Below are 26291 nucleotides of genomic sequence, written 5' to 3'. Positions count from 1 at the left end.
TGGGCATAAATGATGACCAGTCATAAGTGCGAAGACCGGTCAAAAGTGCGAGGACCTGTCAGAAATGACTTTTTTCAGCCCTCTGAGTAGTCCCTATACACATAGCCATGGCCACCCAGTCACATGACCAGCTAGCTACGCCCACCCAGTCACATGACCTCCACGCCACGCCCACAAAATAAGCCACACCCACAGAACCGGTAGTAAAAAAATTTAGAACCCACCCCTGGTTGGGGGTCACCACAACTTGAGGAACTGTATTAAAGGGTCGCGGCATTAGGAAGGTTGAGAACCACTGCTCTAGTTGATAATAAGTTGAACGCTTTGGTGTTTTCACCAGAAATTGAACACTTATTTATTTGCCCACGCAGGCCTTTCCTTAGCTATTGTGTTGCTGTTAACATTAAAATTGTTTTTAGATTTTTATGATCTTTACTGGTTTAAATGACTGTACAATTTATTATATTTATAACAATTATTTTGTTTTTATGACAAGCAGTATAGAATGTTGAAAATTAATAAGAGTTGTACATGATAACAAAATTTGTCTTGAAGATTTCTTTGGAGATATAAATAAAACATGGAATTAAAAATAATTCTTCAAATCCACTAGATAAACTGAAATGAATTTCACGAGACCAATAGCCAGAGCCATAGCACTTACTTAACATCAGTAATCGGATTTCCTATAGAGTTAAATGAGCTCATATTCATTGATTCAATAATCTTAGCCTCTAGCTACCATTGAACTGAACTGCTGAAAGAAATGCCTAAGAATTCCATTGGAGAGCAGAACTAAGGAGAGGGGAATTGAAAACAGTCTTGAAACAAAAAATAATTTTTTGTTAAAACAGGAATATACTTTCTCCAAGCAGAGGATTACCCTTGGCCTTTGAGAGGTGCAGCTGAGATAGCAACAGCCATAGCCATTCAAAAAGCCATTTGAAACATCCAAAGATATAATAAAGGCAAGCTTCTACAAAATGGATATATATATTTCTTATAAACTACAGTAAATAATTTTTCACCATGAGGTGAAACTAAAGAACTAATTGTCCTTCCTTGGCCTGATTCTAATCTCTAAACTTTGCCAAATACTTGATTACAAATACTTCTATTTTGCTGCCTCCCGTTAATCCAGGAAATTTGTCAATGATATCAAAAAAAGCTTAATTTTCTATAAATGGCACAAGAGCCTTACTGACACTCTAGAGTCTAGACCACTAGAAAATTAATATTTCACTGGGAAATGTTTTGCACTTGTCTATTAGAATGTGCACTAAATTGGTAAAATGTCACGAAAATGTTTCTATTCACATGCTAGGAATAATGACTTTGAATTCAGAATTTATCCTTTGCTTATGGTTTTCTTCTTTACCCCCATGTCCTCTGGGTATTGTTTTGAATTTGGGGAGTGGTATGTGTAGTCAAATGAGATTTTGACTGATTTTTTAAAAACGGGGCAATTTTTCAAGGATAGGAAAGGAATGATATGGGTATATTTGAACCTATTGGCAACTTTTAATATTATTCCAAATACACAAATACACTTTACTTTTGAAAAGCCCAAGGCATTATAAGATATACTAAAGTAGCATTTCCATCTAGTGGACCCTGCTATTTTCCTTGGTGACCCCCAAGTATCAAAGCCAGGCACTTAGGAACTTCCTAGGAAATTAGAAAGAGGAGTCCCATCTTACTAAGGATCTCCACAGAGCTGGTGTTGGCTCTGACATCACGGCCCTTCTTAGGTTACCTGCCCGTTCCAGTTCCTGTGCCTGCTTCTTCCTCTGTATCTCCAAAAACCTCCGGCGCTGTTCCTCCTGTAGCCACCGGGCCTGATCTTGGGCTGCCTTCTCAGCTTGTCGTTCCCTTTCTGCCTCTTCTTCCTGCAGCTGCCGCTCTGCTTCAAGCTGCTGTTTTCTTAAACTGAGAGAAAATAAAGTTGGTCATAAAAGTCCAGTAGGACTCAGGTAAGCATTGCCTGGGAATGTACTGTAGATGAAACAGATAAGACCGGAAATAGACATTAGAAACAATTCTTCTCAAGCCCTAACTTGGAAATATGTCAAGAGCTATTGGATTTGCAATTTACTTTTTCCTTTTTTTCTATATGATGGGGCAAGAAAACTTGTTCCAGTAACTCTAGGAGCATCATCATAGCTAAGAACCATTTCTACACTCTTCACTGGGTTAGCTGGAGGGAGCACTGCTGGTTTGTGATGTTCCTTGCCTGTTCTTAATTTCTGAAGCTTCAAAAGACTTTGGGGAAACAGGGACAGAAAAGGTATCCATGGTTTCTTGGCAGTTTTTGGATGGGGGTGGGAAAGGGAAGGGTGTGGAAGCAACCCGCAACTTCTCTTGTATCAAATAGGAGATTATTATTTCTTTCTGCTCACCGAAACTCCTCAATCCTCCTTTGCTTTTCCTGTTCCATTTCTTCTCTCATTTTCTCCATACGCTCCTGCTCTTCCTGCTCTTTCCTTTTCCGCTCTTCCTGTTCTTTTCGCTTTGTCTCCACTGCCAGCCGTCGCTTTTCTGCCCTCTCTGCTATTAACCTGTCTCGTGATAGTTTCAGCTCTTCTTTGTACAGAGACAAATCCTGATCAATTGAAAAAGGAGTATAAAAGAGGATTAGGATCAAACACTAAATCAGGCCTGGACTTCACTAATGGAGCAGAGAAGGGCATTTCCAATATATTTGGTATCTGAAGACGGCAGATGCGGGATTTATTTAAACTGTCAGAACTCTGTCAAACTTTATCAAGTTTATAGCAAGCATTATTACATGTATTCCAAGGGCCTTTAAACACCCCACCCCCAACACACACACACTATTACCTTCACAACAATTTTGTACAATTGTTGTGGCCCCGCCCTCTGAGCCTATCCCATCGGAGGAAGAAAGCTCCGAGCATGAGGAAGAGGAGTCAGCCAGGCCTCCCTCTCAAGGCCCCTCCCCTCTGGCACTGTCTCAGGTGCCGGCCGAGGGAGAGGAGATTAGCTGGGAGACAGGTGTCTCGGATGAGAGTGAAGGAGAGACATCATTCCTGGACGCACGCCTCCGAAGGCGTGATAAACGATTGCAGCAGCTCAGGAGGCGTGCTAGGGATTAGAACTGAGTCACTGGACCACACCCCAGAGACTATATAATAGAGGGTGGTGGCCAGTGATCCCTGTGACGAACAAAAATAAACCTTGGATAGTCACTAAAGCATCGTCCGGAACTACTGAGAGGAATATTATTTTCTGTTGGACTCTTGTACGCTGAGTATATTATCTTTCTGTTTCTGTGGAAATAAAAGCACTTGGCAGACGGTGTGTATATCGCTGCCAAGTTGGAGATAAAGACCTGGGTGTGTGCCAAGTGCTTCCTTAACCCTCGGCTGGCCGTGTTCGTGTGTGTGTGTGGACGGGGACAGATCAACAATAGGTTAGGTTGAGAGATGATGATGGGCCAAAGGTCACCCAATGCGACTTATCCTGGCATGGAGATTTGAACTCAAATCACCCTATTTTACTTAAATGCTGTAATGACAATGTTCTGATTGTCCCCAGGCTTTTTAGAGTGCTTCCATGTGATGACTTTACACCAGTTTCAAAATCAGTTTTCATAACATTGAAATACAGTATTGAGAACTGGCATTTTTTGGCTTATAGTGAAATGGAAACACCATTTCCCCAAAAATAAGACCTATCAGGAAAATAAGCCCTAGCATGACTTTTATGTGTGCATCTAATATAAGCCCTACCCCCAAAATAAGCCCTACTTAAGAGCCTGTGCCCGTCCATTCTGTCTGGTTGCTCGGGATGCCAAAATGAAGTGAGGCAAGGCAGTTAGGGGTGTGGAGCTGCCCCATGTGCCCTGTACTGGCTTACCACAATGCCCCCGCAGCCAGGCTACCCATGTCCCGACAATGGCCTCATGGCAGCAGCACTGGCAGCAATGTGCAGCAAGAGCCCATGTGACCGCCAGCCCACTTCTGTTTGCTCACAGCTCCAATGGAGCAGGAGGCCAAACGATGTGTTGGTGCCATGGCTACAAGGTGAGGCAGGTGTCAGGGCATGGATGGCCTGGCTGCAGGGGCCCTGAGGTAAGCTGTGTGGAGTGCATGGGGGAAGCTCCACCCACTGCCTTGCCTTGTGGCCATGGCATCGGCATGCCACTGGACCTTCTGCTCTGTTGTGGTTGTGAGCAAGCAGAAGTGGGCCAGTGGCCATGTGGGCTCCTGCTGGACATGGCTGCTGGTCTTAGCCCTGGAGCCATCTTTAATGGGAGTCTTCAGGGCTACCACAGTGGTGGCTGGGCAAGCTGTGGGAACGGGAGTGGGGAGGTGGAGATAGCGTAGGGTATATAATCATAACATTCTTTCCCTGGGGAATCAAGGATGTCTCGGCAGCACCTGGGGAGGCATGAATGGAAATTAACCCGAGTTGGGACAGTGACCCGATTGGACCATGTGATGCACATGTGGATTGAGGGGAAGGAACTTTGACTTTACTTTGGGTGGGAAGAACGCAGGGCTTTCAGATTTGGGTTTTCCCCAGATGTGCCAATATGACATCTCTAATAAATCTATACTTTGAGGAAGATGCCTGTCTCGGAGTTTTGATTCTGTTGGGGGTGTTACTTGGAACCCTGACAGCTGGTGCTGCCGCTGTGAGGCAGTTGTCAGGGTGTAGATGGCCTGGCTGCTCCATCCCTCCCATCTCACCTCATGGCTGTGGCACCACGAGCAACCAGACAGAATGGGTGGCCGGCCGGCTGCGCAGGCTCTTAAGTAGGGCTTATTTTGGGGGTGGGACTTATATTAGACATATATGTAAAAACATGCTAGGGTTTATTTTTGGGATAGGTCTTATTTTCAGGGAAATGGCGCACGCGCACGCACTCATAGAGACACACACAGTGAGAGGGAGACACACATATACACACTTGCTAGTAAAATGAGGCAAGGGAGCTATCTCTCCCACATGCCATGTTAGGAAAAGGACAACAGGTAAAGAATATTGAAATATTGGCTCATCCATATGGCATAATCTGAAGCTTCAGTTAACAAGGGCAGCTACATTATGTGTTATAAAGTCAATGTCTTTTAAACCTCTCTGCAGATCTCTTACAGGGTCTCTAAATGGATTGGTGCCTTATTCCTGGCATTTTTTCTAAGGGTTTTTTATATTTGAAATAAAGATATAGTTTCAGAAACTGTAATATTAATAAGTGGACAAAGAAAATGACTGAAGTTATTTAATAATATAACATTAATAAAAGATAATATCAAACCAAATACACTGAATTGTTTTTATTATATGAAGAAGAAGTATAATTCTTTGAACTCCATTATAATTGTATGGGAAAAAACTCTTTTGAGGGCAAAGCTATGAAGTTAAAAATTAAGCTCATACAATAGCATATTTCTTCATCGTCTGAACAGAATTGGCATAGCTGACCATAGCTATAGATGGACCCAATATTTGTTACAAATCTCACTGTATGAATACTGCACAGTTTTTCAAGAACAGAGAATTATCATATGCAAGTAAAGGAGGATGACCTGAAACAGGGCTCCTATAACATACCTGAGTGGAAATGTTAAATACAGCAAGCAAGCCTTAGCAGGACTACTGCTATAATTTTTAATATTAGCTGGAGGTCCAAATACCACATTATTTTCAACATGCTTTTTTCTGTGCAATTTTGTTTTCTGAAATGCCTTGGAGCAATTGAGGAAGGCAACAAGCTCAAGGCCTTGGAATATCCTAGTAAATGCTGTAGTTCCACACAAAAATGTTGGAGGAAATCCTACTAAGGCAGTGGAGCTTACTTTTCATCAGACATTCATGAGAATCTGCTGTTTATTGTCTGCCTGGCAGACAATAAGCAGTGTCCACTTCTAATTCAGATAAATCTGATACAAAGGTGGCAATGAACAGTTAACTTCTTATATTTTATCATAAGCTGCAATAAACAAAAATTATGTAAGGAAAATTTAAATGAGCCTTTATTCGGAGGGGGGTGGGAAGCAAACCTTACCTCCATTAGCTGATTTCCCTGCTCGGCATCAGCCTGAGAACCATTTGCAGTGGAGACTGCTTTGTAGGTGGCAATGGATGTTTCACTAGCAGGTCCTGGATGAAACCCAGAAGTATTGCCAAACTCTTCACTAAACGTTTGGTTCATATCATGTGTCAAGGGATGCTCCTCCATAAAAATGCTAGAATCAGGAAGACTTTGGTCACCTTCTCCTCCTCCTTGTTCCTCTATAAGACAACTAATAGGTTCTGCTTCAACATCGTCTTGCCCTGAATCTGTCTCGTGGGTTCGCTCTTCCACACTGACTAATCGTTTGGCAAGTGTGGGTTCTCCCTTGGACTGAGCAATTGTTTTCCTAATAATTCTTTTTTTTCTGGGCTTCCCTGTAAGAAAGAAGTATTTTTGTTGTTGTTAGTTGTGAAGTCGTGTCTGACCCATCGCAACCCCATGGACAATGTTCTTCCAGGCCTTCCTCTCCTCTACCATCCTCTGGAGTCCATTTAAGCTCATGCCTACTGCTTCAGTGACTCCATCCAGCCACCTCATTCTCTGTCGTCCCCTTTTTTTGCCCTCAATCTTTCCCAGCATTAGGCTCTTCTCCAGTGAGTCCTTCCTCTCATTAGGTGGCCAAAGTATTTGAGTTTCATCTTCAGGATCTGGCCTTCTAAAGAGCAGTCAGGGTTGATCTCCTCTAGGACTGACTGACTGACTAAAGTATTTTTATTCTGCTCTATTCCACAGATCTATAGCTGGGACTAAAATTACCTTTTGTAAGTCATTTGGGTGGGGGGATGACTTCACAGAGATTTTAAAATTATTAATTGTAGGATTAGGCCTATGCTACAGAAAATTGTGCAATAGTACCTTCACAGCAGTAGTGGGTTTCAATTTTGGCGCTACCGGTCCGCTCGCAAGTGCTCACGACACTTCTGCACATGCACAGAAGCTTCTGCACATGTGCAGAGACGTCAGGGCAGGTGGATGGAGCCTCCCGCCACCGCCGCTACTGGTTCGCCCTATCCAGGGCGAACCGGTAGCAACCCACTACTGCTTCACAGGCGTTTGGAAGCAAAGTGATAAAGAAAAACAGCTGAGTTTTTCTGTTCCCCAAATCTATACCTTAAGAAGGAACCTTGTCCCACCTGTTTCCCTCCCCCAGATCTGTTAAAGCATCAGCATCTTATCTGCTCATATGCTTTTTTTTTTTTTTAATAAAATGGGCAGTCAGCCCACCAAAGCTTTCTATTAAGATAATTTATCCAATAGATCATTAGGACTGAGCACTTAGAAAATTAAGAGCCCTAGAACTCACTGGGGAGCAGCACTTCCCAGCTATTCATTAAAGCAGCTGAACTTTATTTAGGTTTCTGCCTCAACCTGGAAAAAATGTAACTGGTTAAAAAAAGCCATTGAAGTTCATGAGTTGGCTTGTCAAAAATCCCACATCTTGTGGAAGCCTGAAAAAGATGTGCTGATTTATCACGTCACACACAGGTGCTACCCTCATGTAAATTCTGAAGTATTTTCTCCAAAACATTAACTGCTTTTTTGTATTTGGGGGGGAGAGTGAGTCCTTCTATAGTGCTTTATTTGTAGAAGATTTGGATTTTTTTTTTCTGTATTTTAAATGGTGCTCCATTGTTATTTCGCCAACAGATCAGACTGATTCACACAATCTTTTTAATGCTTAGAATAGCGTTCCTTCCCCAGAGGCATCACCAATGATTTCCAATAGAAGAGAATATATGTAGCTCAGGGTTGAACTGTGGAGTCCTTGGTGGTCTCTGAGCTGGTTGTTTGGTTGCAGATGTTTTGTACCTAACTAAGTAACATCATCAATGCCCTAGTCTACCAACGACTTCTTTATATTAGTGGCCAGAAAAACTAAATGAAAACCAAGGAAGGTTCATCAGGAAAGGAGGTCGAAGATGGCACAAATGTGCCAAAATCTTGCCTCTGCCAATTTAAATGAGTATTTTCAACTTTAGAAAAATAATACAACTAATATAATCTCACCAAAACTCCTTGCTCATTGGTAGATAAGATAGTTTCCCAGTTTTCTTTTATTCATTTCTTGGCTAATTTTCTTTCAGTTTACCTTGAACTTGACAAAGGGTTGCTTTTTGTAAAGCAGGTTACATGGCCACCAATCTAGCCCTTGCTTATTAAGAAACTGTTAGAAAATTATGTCATTCTCTCTCTCTCTCTCTCTCTCTCTCTCTCTCTCTCTCTCTCTCTCTCTTTCCCTCCCTCCCTCTCTCTTGACTTTTTCCTAAATTGTCAATATGTAATAGCAAAGTCGTACCTACAACAAACTCTGTCTGACTTTGGTATTTCTCTTTCTTCAAATTCTTTTTTTGTTTTTTCAACCCATCTCCAGTTTTCTGTATTGGCTGTTTTTTTTGTCTTTCAGTCCTTTTGCTCTTTAAAACTCCTTCAGCCTGGAAATAAGAAAAGAAGAATCAGATGTAGACATTTCTTTTTTAATGTCACCCGATCCTCTGTCTGGGAAGTGAGTGCATGAACAAAAGCAGAGGCTGGGCCTAGTCCAATTCATCCTTATTGTAATTTTTCCAGAAAGTAGCATTTTTTTCTCATCTGCACTGAGCATCTCTGAAGTGAACTGCATCAATCTACTGACTGACTGACCAACCAACTACCAAACTTCCTATGTCTAGTGACAATTAAAGGATAAATAATAAATGAACCACTCCTGGCAGAAAGAATACATGAAGCATCTCCACATGATCTAAGAAGTGTAGAAAGCTGAGTCTAGGACAGAATGGTAAGAGAAAAGGAGAGAAGTTGCAAGGGAAAAGGCAAGTATTTCATGACAATTAAGAGAGATCAACATGAGTATTGCCTGCCAGCAATGCTAAAGCCGATCTGGAAACTGACATTACATTTGCCAAGTTCCAGTTTTTCTAAAGTGATGAGATAATGGTACTCTGAAATTTATCACCAAGTAAGTCCATGTCACCCAATCTAGCTTTGTTTCTCTCCTTCCTCCTCATTTCCTCAATAACTCGGGTCCAGATCAGTTTTGTTTGTATTGCAGGCACAAGATTGAAACCCCAGCCCATACCTGTTTGAGATGGGCAACCTCAGCTGGCTGGCTGGTTGACTCTGACATATATTCGTCCATGCCAAATATTACAGAAGCATACAGGTCAATTCTTGGATTCTTCATAACTTCTTCATGGTAGTCAAAAGGTTTTATGGAAGCATGTTCAGGATTTGGAGCTTGCCTTCTTTGATAATACAATTAAGGAATCATATTTAGGTCAGATAAAGGTCTTTTCAAAGCCAAATGCTTTTCTGGGGAAGCACTACCTGGTTTAATTCTCTAGAGTTACTACACGTTCAGCCTGATGGAGCCTTTGTATTCTTGCATTATATGAAAATATGGTGGGTGGAAATATATTATCCTGAAAGGCCACCCTGTTTTGGATCCACAAAGGTAGAGCACAAACTGTGTGGCCCAAGTTGGTTGAAGAGACCCTGAGGTTTTTGATAATGTTTGATGAAAGTACCTTGTTTGACAAAAAACCCTTGTTTGTTTGCTTGTTGATTTATTACTGGTATTTTTATGCAGCTCTACTCTAAAAGAACTCTGAGCAGTCTATGGCAAAGATAACAACATTATAATTATATGAACCAATAGAGATAGAGCTTAAAAAGAAATCTAACTTCCCTCAAATACTACAAAAGTTGACTGTTCTTAGCTATTTTAGCAATGTAGCACCTACCAGATGTGTTGGACAATAGTTCTCAAAACTGACAGCCAGTTTAGACAGTCTGGAATTCTAGAGTTTGTAATATAGTTGGAGTGTCTCTACTAGTTGGAAAATAGACAAATATACAACCATCTACCCATTATACCTACATACACAGTATACTTCTCAGGTATCTAAATAAATCTTCTATCAAGAATTTAAAATGTTTGTCCAAGTTTGCTGATGCATCGGGTCTATGTGCTTGACTGTCTTATTTTCTTGCACTGAGCTCTTCTACAAGTTAGTAGCTGTCCCATATACTTACATTTCAGATGTAGAAATCTTCAAATGAGCAAGATGTGGTTCATAGTGGAAGATATTAGTTGATCGAGCTGAGGAATCTAGTTGTTCCCCTTCATCTACAAAGGAAAAGGGGAGGTAAAAGAGCTACATTTTAGCAGGTTACACTTTGAATCTTGGCAAGAAACCAGGTAAACAGGCAAATCATCAGCCAGATAAGTCATTTCTTTCTGAGAAAATTGGCCCTTCCATTAAGGAGAGTGAAATGATCTTCTCAAGCAACTGATCTTGGTATCATGAACAGCAGCAAATTGTTAGTAATTTAATGTGATGTTAACTATATTGTATTTGCTCAGCATGAGAGTGAATGCTGTGGCCTCATTTGCCAAAATTAGATAGCAAGGATTTCTAATATCTGTTTCTAATATAAATTAGAACCTATTAAGGTTGACTTTGGTTTTATCCTAGTCACATAGATAGATCCCTTAACAGATGGGATTAGGTGCAACTTTATTTAGCAAACTGGTATAATTTAGGTTGTTGGTTATTTAATGAAGAATTTATACAATTTTGTTTCTTCTCATTGAATTTATAAACCCTTCTCATAATTGAAGTGTGATGAAATCCATTTGCATATTTGAAGGTTCTCAAGAATGCCATCTGGATACATAGGCTGGTATATAATCAGCCATGATCTTGTCATCCTTGCCATGTTTTAATTTTTCCCCTACCCATCAATTTTATTGATTTCTTTTTATTTAAAAGACTTATATGGCTGGTCATCTTATGTACTATAACCCCGATGGCTCACAAAACAATAAAACATCAAAGCATATTTAGAAATCATTAGCAGGAAACTCCTGGCACCCTCCCACTCACCTCCAAACAAACAAAATATGTTGTTGTTTTTTCTGCGCTCCAGCCTCACCCTACCCCAATCTGAAAGTTTAAAGTGATTACTTCAGTGGTGGGTTGCCCCCTGTTCGGTCCAGTTCTATAGAACCGGTAGTAAAACTAGCAGGAAGCTCCGCTCACCCACCACGATGTCATCATGGGTGATCTGCACATGCATAGAAGCTTCAGCGCGCATGCTCCCATTGTGAACCAGTGGTAAAGTAAGTAGAACCCACCCCTGGGTTTCTTCAGCTGGCCTTATAAGGGCAGTGTCTTTATATCTTTTGCTTTCTTTGACATTACCTCTATCATGTGAAAATGCTAACTGACTGCATGAGAGCAATTTTTTAAGAGTGAGCTTCTGAGGAGAAGAACGCTACTGTCTGGAATAATTACAATCACTTTTGTTAATTCACGTATAACTACAAGAGCATTATATGGCAAAAAAAACAAAACCTGGTAATGCTAACTATAAAAATGAAGTCTCTGAATCTGCAGTGTTTAGCCAAGGGGCTCCTTGCAACAGCGTGGAATGTCTGGAAGGTAGCAGCTTCACCATCCCAGCCCCCTGTCTGCACACAAAGCGCAACAAGTTGTAGCTTTAAAAGTGAAGTCTCCAGAGGATTCTCTTTATACTACCTGGGAAAATCTGGAAATTGAAGGTCACATTTCTTAAAGGTACCAAGGTTAAGAAATACTAAACTACTAACTAGACCAAAATCCTAAACTGAAGAGACTTTAGGTCTGATCTGTTAGCAATGGGCTATTACCAACAGAGGGAGCTCTTGATCCAAGAATAGACAATCAACCATACAAAGTGTTTCCTCAACCCCTTGATTTACAAGGGAAAAGGAGCAGATGCAAAGCTTTTGTATTAAGTCAGCTGACTCAGTTTGATATCCTTCAGGTATATAACATTATAAATCCGATTTCATCTAACATCATCCCTGCCCAGAATGACAACAGGGATTAATTAAAACCTAAAAGAACGAAGGGATATCTAGTAAGGAAATATTGTTTTAAAGAAATACAGATATTACTCTTCTTACAATCTTTGGAGTTATGAACTTTTGCTATTACGAATAAACCCGTCCACAATTCCAACCGCGTGGGTAATTATGGGGGCGACATGGCGTGAGCTGCACCGGCTTCCGGTGGTCTTCCGGGTGCGCTTCAAGGTATTGGTTCTCACCTTTAGAGCGCTCCATGGCTTAGGGCCCAGTTATTTACAAGACCACCTTCTACCACCGATAACCTCCCACCGGCCAACTCGGTCCCACAGAGAGAGCCTCCTTAGGGTGCCGTCGGTCAAGCAATGTCGACTGACGACCCCCAGGGGGAGAGCCTTCTCTGTGGGGGCACTCGCCCTCTGGAACGAGCTACCCCCAAGAATACGACTAATCCCAGACCTCCGGACCTTCCGTCAAGCTTTGAAGACCTTCCTATTTCAGCAAGCTGGACTGGCTTAAAATTTTAATGGGTTATTTTAAGGGTAATGGGTTTTAATTTTTGGGAAGCCAATTCGATTTAATTCTGCTTTTAAATTATTTTAAATTTTATATTGTATGTATTTTCACCGCCCTGAGTCCTTCAGGAGAAGGGCGGTATACAAATTTAAATAATAAAATAAATAAATAATAAACCTACAAGGTCCCAAAAGTTGAGACTTTTCAGTGTGATGCACATCTATGCTTGTTTGGACTTGCAAATAAAATGTATTTACAAATAGCCACTTGGAATATAACCTCTGTTTATAAATAGAACACTCTTTGTACTAAAATACATTTTGAAGTATTCTGTTCCTTTGGCTCTGTTGTATCATGTAACTGCTATAGAAGAAGTTGGCCAAGAGAAACCACTGTTTTCAGTAGACTCTTAAACTCTTAGATAAATTATGAGCACTATAGAAGATCCTACACTGACTCTCTCTGAAGAAAGAACTGTTGAATTTAGTGTCTTGTCAATGGACACAAGATTTCAGTCTGAAGGTACTGATCTGATACCTTTACACAAAAATATGGAGAATGATTTTTTGTGTGCAGCCCAGGGGTGAAATCAAGCAGGTTTTGGAGAACCGGTAGTGGAAATTTTGAGTAGTTCAGAGAACTGGCACATACCACTTCTGGCTGACCCCAGAGTGGGGAGGGAATGGAGATTTTGCAATATCCTTCCCCTGCCACGCCCACCAAGCTATGCCCACAGAACTGGTAGTAAAAAAAATTGGATTTCACCACTGGTGCACCCTTAGTGTACACCCCGTAAAAAGACAAAACAATTCTTCAACAGAGTACTCAAGACTTCATGTTATTTAAAATTTATTGGCCATCCAATTTCAATGTACAGTGGGTGCTGTTCAAAATTAGGAAGAAAATATAAGAAATAGCTAAAAACATTAAATCAACTAAAAACATTAAATCAGCTAAAAACATTAAATAATATGAACAACCCAACATTAAATCAGATGAAAGGTCCAATATATAAATAGCCATGTAATGTGTGACTGCTGATATCTGATGTAGTAGCAGTGGTTCCAAGAAGAGGCAGCATAAATCATAGTTATTTTTAGTCAGCAGAGCTCTGGGATATATAACCATATCTTTCTAGCCTATTGGAAGCCATTGTTCTTAGGTTATCTTTACACAGCAGCTCCAGGGAGCACAGAGAATGTCACCACACTACAGGTAGGGAACTGTTTCCCAATGATGACCTGTTTGTGAGAACCTGTACCTCCTTATCTGCACGTAGAGAGAAGGCAACTACCCCTGGCACAATAGGTTTAAAGTCAGAGTCTTCTGTTTAAATTAGCTCTGTATCCTCATCCTCCATGTGATAAATAGGCCATTTAAGGGATAGAAACTTTCATTCGTAGTCAGGCTTCCCAGGGCTACCACTAGGACAAAGATATTGTACAAAATGGAGAATTCTAACTCCACTGTAAAGGTATTTTGGCGCAGAATGATGGAATATTTTGATTGCTTCACTATGTGCCCAGATAATTGCCAAAAATGAGAGAGAAAAATAATGTTGCCGACATGTCTAAATGGCAGTAAATCAATGAGGCACTGAGTTAGACTTTGGACTGTTTAAAATCTAATTGGGGGGAGACTTTATAGCATCCTGGCTCTGTCATTTCCACATTTGCTGGGCCCTTTGCCAGGCGCCACTTGTAAGGCAGGAGATGGGAAGATCCCATAAGAGGAGCGCATGATGTGGCTCCTTTTGGTGCCAATGCTGGTGAGGCAGAAATCTGTCAGAAGCGATTCCCACTTTCTGATTGATGGAACTGCAGCGCAACTTGCTTCACACAAACATCAATCACCTGCCTAAAGTAGTAGAAGTGACATGGAGAATTTGTGTGAATGATAACAACCTGGATAAAATCAAAGTATTCTACTTCCATTCCACTGAGGATCACAGTGACAAAAACACAAGAGTTCTTACTCAATATGCAAAATAATTTGGAGATTAGTTAATAAGACAGGACTTATGTGTAGCTGTCTTTAGAAGGCAAAAATAGATTGTCTTCCAATATTCTGAAATTTAAACAGGAAGCAAATCAAGAATAATTCAATAACATAACAATATACAGTAACCAAAAAGCATTTTTTAAAAAAAATCTAAAGCAGGTTAATGGTTTGTTGAAACTATTAGAGCTGGATTTCAAATTATATGTTTAAAAAAGGCTATAGCACTATTGTTTAACTTATGTATGTAAAATATAGCTATTTTACTGATGAATACCGGCTGGTGCAAAACACTGAAAAACAAATTGTTTCTGGATAAAGATTGAGACATTTGACACAAGGTCGCATCATGCTCTCACTTCCTAGCATGGATTTGGATTTATGTACATTGTATTATACACACAGAGACACCCTCATTATGCATTTAACACATTATTATGTGCATTTGGAAACTTTACAAATCCAGATCCAAGAATCAATCACCCTAAGGGGGCATATTGGTGGCATCCATTTATAGCCCTTCTTGCTGTGAGAAATTAGGGAAGCTCCATTTATACATAGCCTACGGGCCCTTCCCCTTTGCTGAGTTAAAACCCATTCATCAATCAGCAAAAATTAACTGCCTTCATGGCCCATCCTTATCCTGCATTTGTTGTCTCCATTCTGAGTCACTGTCAAATAATGCTTGCCTTGATTGTGGGTATGCAAATGTATGGTAAATAAGGCATGTGGTTGACTATCAGTTTTGCTGCTTTCTCTCTTTAGGCCCATCACTAGGAGCAGGAAAGGCAACTTTACTCTGCAGTAGAAATGAGGCATACCTGATTGCAGATCTCCTCTCAACCTCACCAAGTTCTTTGCTATAGCCCTTTCTCCTGCACCCTGTTCAATTATAGGCAGCAAAGGGAGGGGAGGACCCATTCCCCCATCAGTTGAAATGGTCAGCAATTGCTTCTCTAACCTCACCGGTCACTCTCTTCCCCTGTGGTGTAAAGCAGGGGTGAAATCCAGCAGGTTCTGACAGGTTCTGGAGAACCGGTAGCAGAAATTTTGAGCAGTTCGGAGAATCAGTAGCGGAAATTTTGAGTAGTTCAGAGAACCGGCAAATACTACCTCTGGCTGGCCCCAAAGTGGGGAGGGAATGGGCAATATTCTTCCTCTGGAGTGGGGTGGGAATGGAGATTTTGCAGTATCCTTCCCCTGGAGTGGGGTGGGAATGGAGATTTTGCAGTATCCTTCCCCTGCCATGCCCACCAAGCCATGCCCACCAAGCCACACCATGCCCACCAAGCCATACCCACAGAACCGGTAGTAAAAAAAACTGGATTTCACCACTGGTGTAAAGGGTGATGAAGAATAGCAGATTTTACACATCTTGAGGTGCCCTTAGATTTTTAAATCTTTGGCACAGCTATCTTTTCCTGCATATCTGTAGAACTAGAAAAGACAGTTGACAGATGTGAAGATTCCCTCCCTTGGGCTTCGTTGGGCTAGCTGTTGTAAGAAGAAGAAAAGGGAAATACTAACACAAAATGAGCTCTTTGGATACAACTCTGTAGGGAGTTTTCAGAAATTGTCTCACTGTTACAGGCTTATCTTACTCACAAGAATCTCTCTGTGTGTGAAGTTCAGAAGTAGAAATCAACTAGCAATAAAGCCCAAGTTTCACACAAAGGTGTGCTTTAGGAACTTCCCCGGTGTGAGCAATGGGTAGCTGGGGTTGTTAAGCAGTTTAGCTAACAAATGTTGGAAAATCACAGATCAAGAGAATGAAATTCCCCTGCTAATGCACTGCACCAATTCTTTAGCACTGCCAGCAGCAGCAGAAGAAAACGGTCTTTGGTTAGCTATTGTCTGATATGTACAAACAGGCCTTAGCTCAAGTCCCCTAGAAATTTAATTTAAAATTTGTTTTCCTTTTCTAAAAACTAACATCTGTCATTTCTTAGCTGCACTTTTATATTGTGACTTCTATTCTGAGTTGAGATTTCAGCTGTGTCTGGATGTGGATGGAAAAAAAGCATACATAAAAGATTGAATTCCGGTTTATATACTGTAAGATAATTCTACAAATTAAGCACAAGAAATCTAATCTGTTCTAGATCCAGGTACCTGTAATATGGTTTCACCATCCCATTTTTACAGTATTTCTTATTAATCCTTTTTTTGAGCAGAATATTGAAAAACACTTCTAAATGTTCAAAACTGCAAAAGTAATAAACTAAATTTTAATCTGTGTATAAGTTCAGGATAAGTACATGAAACTAAATCGCATCCGATTTTATACAACATCTGATTGACAGGCATGATACATCTGTTGTGAAAGGTGCACCTATTTTACTTCTAAATGCCATTTTGCCCTAAGATAAATGGAGAAATTGTGACTAGGAAGCAGCTAATATTTTGTTTTGCATACTAGAAGATATCCAGATATCCAGCTAGGATTGTAAAATCATAAACTATAATTTTCAAACTATAATGACTAGGGTCACACAAGAGGTTTAAGTAAAAAAACCAATCAATCTCATGTAGGTTTAATGCAATATATGAACTATGTCAGCATTGTTGGTGTATATTGTGGAGAAAAATGATATAAACAGGCAAGTCCCACTGTTCAAACTGCTGTACTGTAATCAGTGGTGAAATGTAAAATTTGTTGTTACCGGTTCTATGGACGTGGCTTGGTGGGCATGGCTTGGTGGCAGGTCATGTGACTGGGTGGGCGTAGCCAACTTTAAAAAAAAAAATTTAAAGCATTTTTTTACTACCTATTCGCCCGAACCAGTAGTAAAAAAATGCTTTAAAAATATAAAAAAAGAGGTTCCAATGATCACAGCTGTGCACACGATCTTCGGAAGCTTTTTTTTTAACTTTTAAAAGTGTTTTTTTACTACTGGTTTGGGCGAATAAGTAGTAAAAAAAATGCTTTAAAGAAGTAAAAAAAAGATTCCGACGATCACAGCTGTGCCGTGTGATCGTCGGAACCTTTTTAAAAACTTTTTTAAAGCATTTTTTTACTACCGGTTTGGGCGAATAGGTAGTAAAAAAATGCTTTAAATTTTTTTTAAAAAGGTTCCAACAATCACGTGACAAAGCTGTGATCGTCGGAACCTTTTTTTACTTTTTAAAGCATTTTTTTACTACTGGTTCACCCGAACCAGTAATTTTTATCACTACTGGTTTGCCCGAACCAGAGCGAACCGGTAGTATTTCACCCATGCTGTAAGTTTTTATCTGCACTCAAATACTTGTCGGTTCTTAAGCAAAACAGGCTCTTTAGTTAATATTCCCTGCGTTTTAGTCCAGTTCATATAAAATGTGTTGCTGGTTTGCACAAGTGTTTATATTATCTAAATCCATGGTGCCAAGTGTTCAGAGCTACTAACAAAATCACCTCCCTACAACCCAAATGAGGGTGTTAAAATTATTGTTTACAAGATTGAAGATTGAAAGGAATATAATTTGATTTCACAAGAAAAGAACAGGAACACTCATTATTAACATAAATAAATGTCAATCTCTTAATCACTTTCTAATTCTTTCAACCCGCCAAGAACTTCCAGAGTAAAGTAGGGGGAAGTGAAGAGGCTTCAAGAAACAAGGGAACAATGCTTAGAACCAGCACTTACTTACCTACTTACTTATTTATTTATTTATTTATTTATTTATTTATTTATTTATTTATTTATTATATTTCTATACCGCCTTTCTCCCGTAGGACTCAAGGCGGTGTACAGTCAAGAAAAATATAGACACACAAACATCATAAAATTGCTAATTAAAATTGTTACTTAGTTTGGTCAATTAAATAAAACCCAGAATTAGATAACATTTAAAAAATCATTCGCATGTTTGTATGTTTAGCCCTGCCTGTTGGAACATCAGGGTCTTGAGGGCACGGCGGAAAGCACAGAGATCAGGGATATTCCGTATCTCCGGGGGCAGTTCATTCCAAAGGGTTGGAGCCCCCACAGAGAAGGCCCTCCCCCTGGGAGTCGCCAGTCAACATAATTTGACTGATGGTACCCTGAGTAGTCCCTCCCTGTGAGAACGAACTGGTTGGTGGGAGGCTATTGGTGGCAAAAGACGGTCTCGTAGGTACCCAGGTCCTAAGCCATGGAGCGCTTTAAAGGTGATAACTAACACCTTGAATCGCACCCGGAAGACCACCGGGACCCAGTCCAGCTCGCGTAGGAGAGGTGTTACATGGGCGTAACGAGCTGCGCCCATAATCACCCGCACGGCTACGTTCTGGACCAGTTGGAGCCTCCGGGTGCTTTTCAAGGGGAGCCCCATGTAGAGAGCATTACAGTAGTCCATACGGGAGGTAACTAGGGCATGAGTGACCGTGCGCAAGGCGTCCCGATCCAGAAAGGGACGCAACTGGCGGATCAGGCGAACCTGATAAAAGGCACCCCTAGCCACGGCCGTCAAATGATCTTCTAAAGATAACCGTGAATCCAGGAGGACACCCAAGTTGCGGGCCCTCTCTGTGGGGAGCAAGATCTCATCCCCTATTGTCAGTGATGGTACCAGCTGACTATACCGGGACGCCGGAAGCCACAGCCACTCGGTCTTGGAGGGGTTGAGTCTGAGCTTGTTTCTCCCCATCCAGATCCGCACGGCCTCCAGGCAACGGGACATCACAGCAAGGGCATCATTGGGATGGTCTGGGGTGGAGATGTATAGCTGTGTGTCATCAGCATACTGATGAACACTCACCCCAAAACCATGGATGATCTCACCTAGCGGTTTTACATAAATGTTGAACAGAAGGGGTGAGAGGACTGACCCTTGCGGCACCCCACAAATAAGGTGCTTCGAGGTCGACCTCTGCCCCTCTGCCAACATAAACTGCGAATGGTCAGAGAGGAAGGAGGAGAACCACCGAAGCACGGTGCCCCCTATTCCTAACCCCTCCAGCCGGTGCAGTAAGATACCATGGTTGATGGTATCAAAAGCCGCTGAGAGATCTAATAGGACCAGGATAGAGGAGCAACCTCTGTCCCGAGCCCTCCAGAGATCATCCACCAATGCGACCAATGCCGTTTCTGTGCTGTATCGTGACCTGAAGCCCGACTGGAACGGATCCAGATAGACAACTTCATCCAGGTATCGGGGTAGTTGTCGCGCCACCACACTCTCAACAACCTTCGCAAGATTCTGAAATGCTGACTCAACTTAATGTGTGAATCAAAGCTAGAAGCCTTTCAGTCATAATTTTCATCACAGTTTTTGGAACTGTAAATCTGTGAACATTTTAATTACAGTGTCATGCATATGCTTCTAGAAACAGGTGACCTTATATCAGGGGTGAAATCTAGCAGATTCTGACAGGTTCTGGAGAACCGGTAGCGGAAATTTTGAGTAGTTCGGAGAACTGGCAAATACCACCTCTGGCTGGCCCCAGAGTGGGGTGGGAATGGAGGTTTTACAATATTCTTCCCCCAGGAGTGGGGAGTGAATGGGGATTTTGCAGTATCCAAAGCCACCAAGCCACACCACTCCCACCAAGCCACGCCCACAGAACCGGTAGTAAAAAAAATTTGAATTTCACCACTGCCTTATATGCACACTGCTTTGAATTCCTGGCAGAGAGGTAGATATGGATAGATAAATATTAGCTCTCACCCAATTAAAATGTTCATAAGCAATTGAGAAAGTTGATTGCTTTCATTCTTCTGAAGATGAGAAACAATCAATGGCTCCAGACCCAACTATTCTGATCTTGTTGACATGGAGATATTTTTGAGCTGCTATGTATTCTACATTGTTCTATCACAGCTTAAACCAGCTGGCTTTGTAATAACTGTGCCCTAGATAACTCACACTCCTCAGAATTCATCAAAGTTTATATTTTGACTGATCTTCCTTTGCAGAAGCTGCTTAAATTTACTGCAAGTAAAATGGGATTAGAGTTAATTCCTAGGGGGATATGCTCAGGCTCTTAATTCAATTTTTTCATGATTTATTCTTGTGCAAATACAAAAGAAAACATTGTGGCTAATTAGGAAGGATCCTGAGATATTTTGTGTTAAATTCCAGCCTGAACACAAGTTGTACAACTGATGGCATTTACAAATCCATTTAACACATGATGGCAGTAAAATATATTCAGTGCATCATTGTACATATACCAAGTGACATAGCTTAGCTAACAATGTCTGTACGGTGAATATACACATGGACAATTAACACTTGCTTATAGAAAACAATTGTTTGATTATGAGTAATAGACAACTAAAAAGCATGAAACTATTTCTACATGTTACATGGGCATGGAAAATTCTGGTTCTGTCCATTAAGCAATATCTTCTGATAGGACATAGAAGGCACACTGCCTCTATTGCAACTCCTGCCATCTGGAATAGTATCCCCTAAGAGATTTGAACAGCCCAACAATCTTGCCAGTCTTTAAAAGAGCATGGAAGAACTGGCTTTTTTTTTGCACAATTCTCAGTCAACAAGGATGTGTGTCAATTTGAGAAGGTATTGCTGACTGTAATGCTAGGCGAAATCACAGTATAGAAAGAACATTCTCCTCCTATCTCTCTGACTGATCGCAAACTGTGTTGACGGGGGGCAGCGGTCGACCCCGAGGTGCCTTGTTTGTGGGGTGCCATAAGGGTCGGTCCTCTCACTCCTGTTCAACATTTATGTGAAGCCGCTGGGTGAGATCATCCGTGGTTTTGGGGTGGAGTTCCATCAGTACGCTGATGATACTCAGCTGTACATCTCCACCCCAGACCATCCCAACGATGCCTTGGAAGTGATGTCCCAGTGCCTGGAGGCTGTGCGGGTCTGGATGGGGAGAAACAGGCTTCGACTCAACCCTTCCAAGACTGAGTGGCTGTGGCTGCCGGCGTCCCGGTATAGCCAGCTGGCGCCATCGCTGGTTATTGGGGGCGAATCATTGGCCCCCACGGAAAGGGCCCGCAACTTGGGTGTCCTCCTGGATGCACGGCTGTCTTTAGAAGAGCATATGACGGCCCTGGCCAGGGGGGCCTTCTATCAGGTTCGCCTGATATGCCAGTTGCGTCCCTTTCTGGATCGGGACTCCCTACGCACGGTCACTCAAGCGCTCGTCACTTCTCGTCTGGACTATTGTAACGCTCTCTACATGGGGCTCCCCTTGGGGTGCACCCGGAGGCTCCAACTGGTGCAGAATGTGGCCGCGCGGGGGATTATGAGAGCGACGGGGCGCTCCCATGTGACTCCTCTCCTGCGCGAGCTGCATTGGCTCCCGGTGGACTTCTGGGTGCGCTTCAAGGTGTTGGTGATCACCTTTAAAGTGCTCCATGGCTTAGGGCCGGGGTGCTTACGGGACCGCCTTCTGCCACCAATTGCCTCCCACTGGCCAGTTCGCTTCCACAGAGAGGGCCTCTTCATGGTGCCGTCGGCCAGGCAATGTCGGCTGGCGACCCCCAGGGGGAGAGCCTTCTCTGTGGTAGCACCTACCCTCTGGAGCAATCTACCCCCATCTGCACTGTTATGAAAGGTGTTATGAAAGTCATATTTCAGGTTGATAATAATTGCATGTTACATTTGTTACAGCCCAGTGAATGATGGCAATGGATGCTCATAGTAAAAAATTCTGCAACATTTTAAATGAATGTGATCCATTTAAACATTTTTCCATTAGGAGACATAAAGGAATTAGTGAGAGTGACAAAGTATATAGAAAATGTATTTGTACTCAGAATTCCAAGAGCAAAGGGGAATTGCAATAGTTTGGTGCATATTTGCTTAGAAAAGATTTATTTGTTTCAAATTTGTGTTTTAAGCATAAATTTACTGATGGAAAATGGAAAAGAAATGAAACATGTTTGATTTAATTGTTATTTATTTAAATGGATGAGGAATAATTGATTTAATTGTTTATAATGAATTAATGAAGGTTACAAGTATAATGAAAGTATAATTAAATATGAGATAGATCACTTTTTCTAGTGGTGTCAAGAGTAGGTTTTTGGGCAAAATGAACATTGGTAAAAAGGAAAGAAAATAGAGAGAAGCTGCAGACAGAGAAAGTACAATCGTTTTATGAAAAATTATTATGAGAGATTAATCTGTCAACTGAATGAAGGGAGATTGGATTCATATAAAAGAATAATTGCTGGAAAAATAGAGGATGACTGACTTCTATTGTACACAGAGAAAAAGAGAGTTGCAAAGAATGTAATCAAAGAAAGCAAAGAACTGTTAAGAAATGAAAAGTTTATTTTGGAAGGGGAGTGAAAAGGGATAAACAAAAATCCTCCAACAAAATGAGCGGAAATAAAAAAGACATACAAATGATCTGGGATGACAGGGAAGTGAGGGAATGCTGGAAGGAATACTTTAGAGATTTATATGGGAGTGATAATATGCCAAAGAGTGAAATTGAAATTAATGCTATAAATGTTACTTTCAAAAAAATTATGCAAGTGAAGTCATATATGCTCCGAGCACATTGAAAAATGATATGGTTGCAGTTTAACCGGAGACATGTTAAAATAAAGATGTGGTTTATTTATGGGATGACTGTGGATTAATGTAATAGCTATGTGAAAACTGAAGCTGTGCCTGATAATTGGAAGAATATGGTTATTGTTTTCCCAAATAAAAAGAAAGGTAGCAAGAACGAATGCAAAACTATAAGGGAATTAGTTTATTAAGTGTACCCAGGAATGTGTTTGGCAGATTTCTGCCTGAAAGATAACAAGAGGTACAATGAATGAATGTGATGAATGCTATATGGCTCGATGTCAGATAGGGTTGCATGAGCACTTCAGATTTTTACTTTTCAGCAGCTCATTAAGACTGCATGAATGTGAAATAATATTTACTGTATGTTTGTTGATTCAGATGACAGTGAATAAGCTTGAATTATCAAATAGTTTGTTCAAATACAAAGTTGACGATTGGTTGTTGAATACAGAAAGAGCTGTATTTGATAGAAGTAAAGCATGTGAGAATGAATAAATGCTTAGTGAATTATTCAATATTTCCATAATGTGCCAGGAGTAAATCAAAGATATATGATGTCTCTTTGGTTATTTGTTGTACTGAGGGATACCTGTAAGAAATTCTTTGGGGAAACATTACAGCTACATTTGTCAGGATACCTTTTACTGTATATGTTGTTGATGCAATTTTATCCGCTGATAATACAAGTTTTCGATTGACTGTATGATATAACTAGAACTATTGATCTGAAAATTAATGTATCAATCAGCATGTGCTATAGTTGTGTCTTGTAGAGTAAATGGAATAAATGATTGAAAATTACACATCAGTGATGAAAACTAGAATAAGATGAATTTGTGTATATTGGTAGAATGTTTAATAAAGATGGATGGAGAAATGTTAAGATATACAAATGCTAGTAAAAAGTTAGTAGGTAGCATGTGGTCCATTTCATGGAATGAATGTTTGTCACCAAAAAAAGCACACTTCTGCTCACTTTCTAATCGAAAAGTGAGAATTGGTATGTCGGGAGAAACAAGTTGAATGCAGTGGGAATGAGTTACTTAAGAAGTGTGCATGGTAAATAAGGAGAGATAGGATCAAGAATGAATGGGTTCTGAATAACTGTGGATCAAAAAGGTAACCAGAAGGAAAGAAGTATGTTGAGGAGATTCACTCATTATAAATAATGAATGAGGATCAAAGCAAAGCAATTTGAATAGAACAAGAGGAAGGGGAAGACTGGGATAGTTATGGTTGGATCATGGAGCAGATGCGATTGATTTTCAAAAGAAAGACCTGAGAAGTTTTAAAAAAACAAAGGCAATATATGTGTTGGTGTAAAAATGTGGTTTGCAAGGATAGAATGGATGGAGAATTTGGGAACCATCTGAGCATGGTAGGACATGGAAAGTGAGAACTCCTTTGAAATATCAGAATAGATTTTTACAAGCTAGGGATTTCTCCATAGGGCTTGTGATGCCTATAGAGGGCAAATGCCTAAGTATATTGCTTCTGAAGCTAGTTTTGTTGGGTACAGCTGTAACAAAACAATTGATGGAATACAAGTATGCTTTTCCAATGAAATCCAATCTATAACCATTCAGCAAGCTAGCATTGTTCACTTCAAGGGAGTTATCACTATATATGGGCATATAGAACTATAGCCTTAATGCATTAATGAACAATACCTTGCATAATGTCACTAGCATTCCTCTGCTTCATGCTGTGTGTTTGTGACAAGCTGGAATAACCCCTTTCCTCCTCACTCTGCTGTGGGTAGCTGTTTCTGCAGAGACCAGTTTGACTTGGCTGATGTCTTTCTCCAAACTCAGCAGAAACACCCTCATTTCCTAGTGTACAAGACAAGATAGCAGCTTTAATTCCAATTTCTGTTCCTGAAGCAAGAATAAATACTTTATGAGAGAAACTGAGGTAAATTTACCTGTGATGACTTCGTGATTTTCAAAGCCAGTCCCATTTCTTGGTAAATGTTGAGTCTGTTGAGTTAGGGGAAGTTCCTTTTTAAAAAGATAAGCAAATTTTGCAAATTTGAATTATGTTATTCTCTTGACTCTTTAATAAGGTATGTGCTGTGGAAAATATAGCCTATTATGGTATCTTGTGTCGAGCAATTACAGCACATAAAATAACAACATTCTTAGAAAGATCCATCCTAAATCCTTTCCTGCAAACTATATTTCTGTCACCTCAGCACTTTATGTAGATTTCTTTTTCATTTCTGCATTTTAACAAGTTATTTTGTTTGTGCCATTGAGTTTTCTGCTTCTTGTGGAACAAAATGCTAGAGGTCCAGTAAATATTTAACTTTATTTTTATGCTATCATGTCTTAATTTAATTTCATACACAGATAGTATTCAACGTATGACTATAATAAGCCTGACAATTTTGGTTGTAAATCATGGCAGTAGTAAATGGGCCATCATCATGTGACTGACCCGATTGTATGAAATTTTTATGTGGCAGTTGCAAAATGAACATCACAGTTGTTAAGTGAATCCATTATTTGTTATGGGGCATTTTTTGCCAAAAATCAAAGGAAAACATTGTTTTTTGGCAAAAATGTCATAAATCATCTTGTACATGTGAACGACTCAACCATTGCTAGACTTGTCAACTGGTAAACTGGCAATTTGAGAGCTAAATACCATGTAATGGAGTGAGCTTCCCACTCTGGTGGAAAAGTAACAATGTTCCATGCTCCTTCGGCACATAGTCATGCTGGCCACATGATCAGAAAAGCATTTTCGGATAACACTGGCTCTTTGGTTGTGAATTGGAATGAGCACACCCCTATAATTGGACACAACTGGCAGGGGAGACCTTTACAATCGCTAAGGTCATAAATTGAGGATTACCCATACTTTATTAGCATGTAAACTGTTAAAAGCTGGATCTAGCCCAATAACTCAAAGACAGACTTCGATTCTTTTCTGTAACTTTATTATAGATTTAATGGTACTGGAGGTCACTGACCTTGTACCTTTCTCTTTCAGGTATACATCTGGAATAATCTGTGGACCATGTGGTCAGAGCCTTTATACCCAGGATGAGGGGCAAAGAGGTAAGGAGTGGCTACAGGGGTTATGGGATATGTGGTCAGTTAACCCTTGCAGGTCCGGGTGATCAGGGAGAAGTAGTAGTTAGACATTTACCATGACAAAACCTCCTCTAAATGTCTAACTGGGTACCTGGGGAAGTGGTTGCATACATACAGAGAATATACAGGCACAGGCACGAATTACATGTAAACATGCATTTTAGACATGAGGTACGCATGCTGTTTATGTGGTAGGGGTTTAGTGAGAATATCTGCTGTTTGCTCCTCTGTGTCACAGCGTACTGCCTTAATGAAACCTATTTCTGAAAACTGCCTGACGTGTTTGTATTTAATGTCAATGTGCCTAGACCGC

The 26291-nt window shown here is 40.7% G+C and overlaps 1 protein-coding gene across 4 annotated transcripts in view; it reads right to left on the bottom strand.

Moving 5' to 3' along the window:
• KIAA2012 (KIAA2012 ortholog) overlaps positions 1-26291 on the bottom strand; it is an 88104-nt gene that overhangs the window by 4256 nt on the left and 57557 nt on the right. For 2 of the 4 annotated variants that reach the window (XM_034430988.3, XM_060688108.2), the window contains 8 exons: positions 24802-24877; positions 24548-24709; positions 10076-10169; positions 9120-9285; positions 8340-8475; positions 6035-6417; positions 2400-2602; positions 1757-1929 (listed from right to left, as the gene is read on the bottom strand). In XM_034430988.3, coding sequence (XP_034286879.2) covers positions 1757-1929; positions 2400-2602; positions 6035-6417; positions 8340-8475; positions 9120-9285; positions 10076-10169; positions 24548-24709; positions 24802-24877 — 1393 coding nt within the window. The remainder of the gene's footprint in view (positions 1-1756; positions 1930-2399; positions 2603-6034; positions 6418-8339; positions 8476-9119; positions 9286-10075; positions 10170-24547; positions 24710-24801; positions 24878-26291) is intronic. The other 2 variants (XM_034430991.3, XM_034430992.3) reach the window with 2 other exon arrangements.

Source organism: Pantherophis guttatus, chromosome 1 (genome assembly GCF_059756535.1).
Source record: "Pantherophis guttatus breed Tessera chromosome 1, ASM5975653v1, whole genome shotgun sequence".
In the NCBI taxonomy this organism is placed as follows: Eukaryota; Metazoa; Chordata; class Lepidosauria; order Squamata; family Colubridae; genus Pantherophis; species Pantherophis guttatus.
The sequence above is the reverse complement of the archived record's forward strand: the minus strand, read 5'-3'. Positions and strand labels throughout refer to the sequence as shown.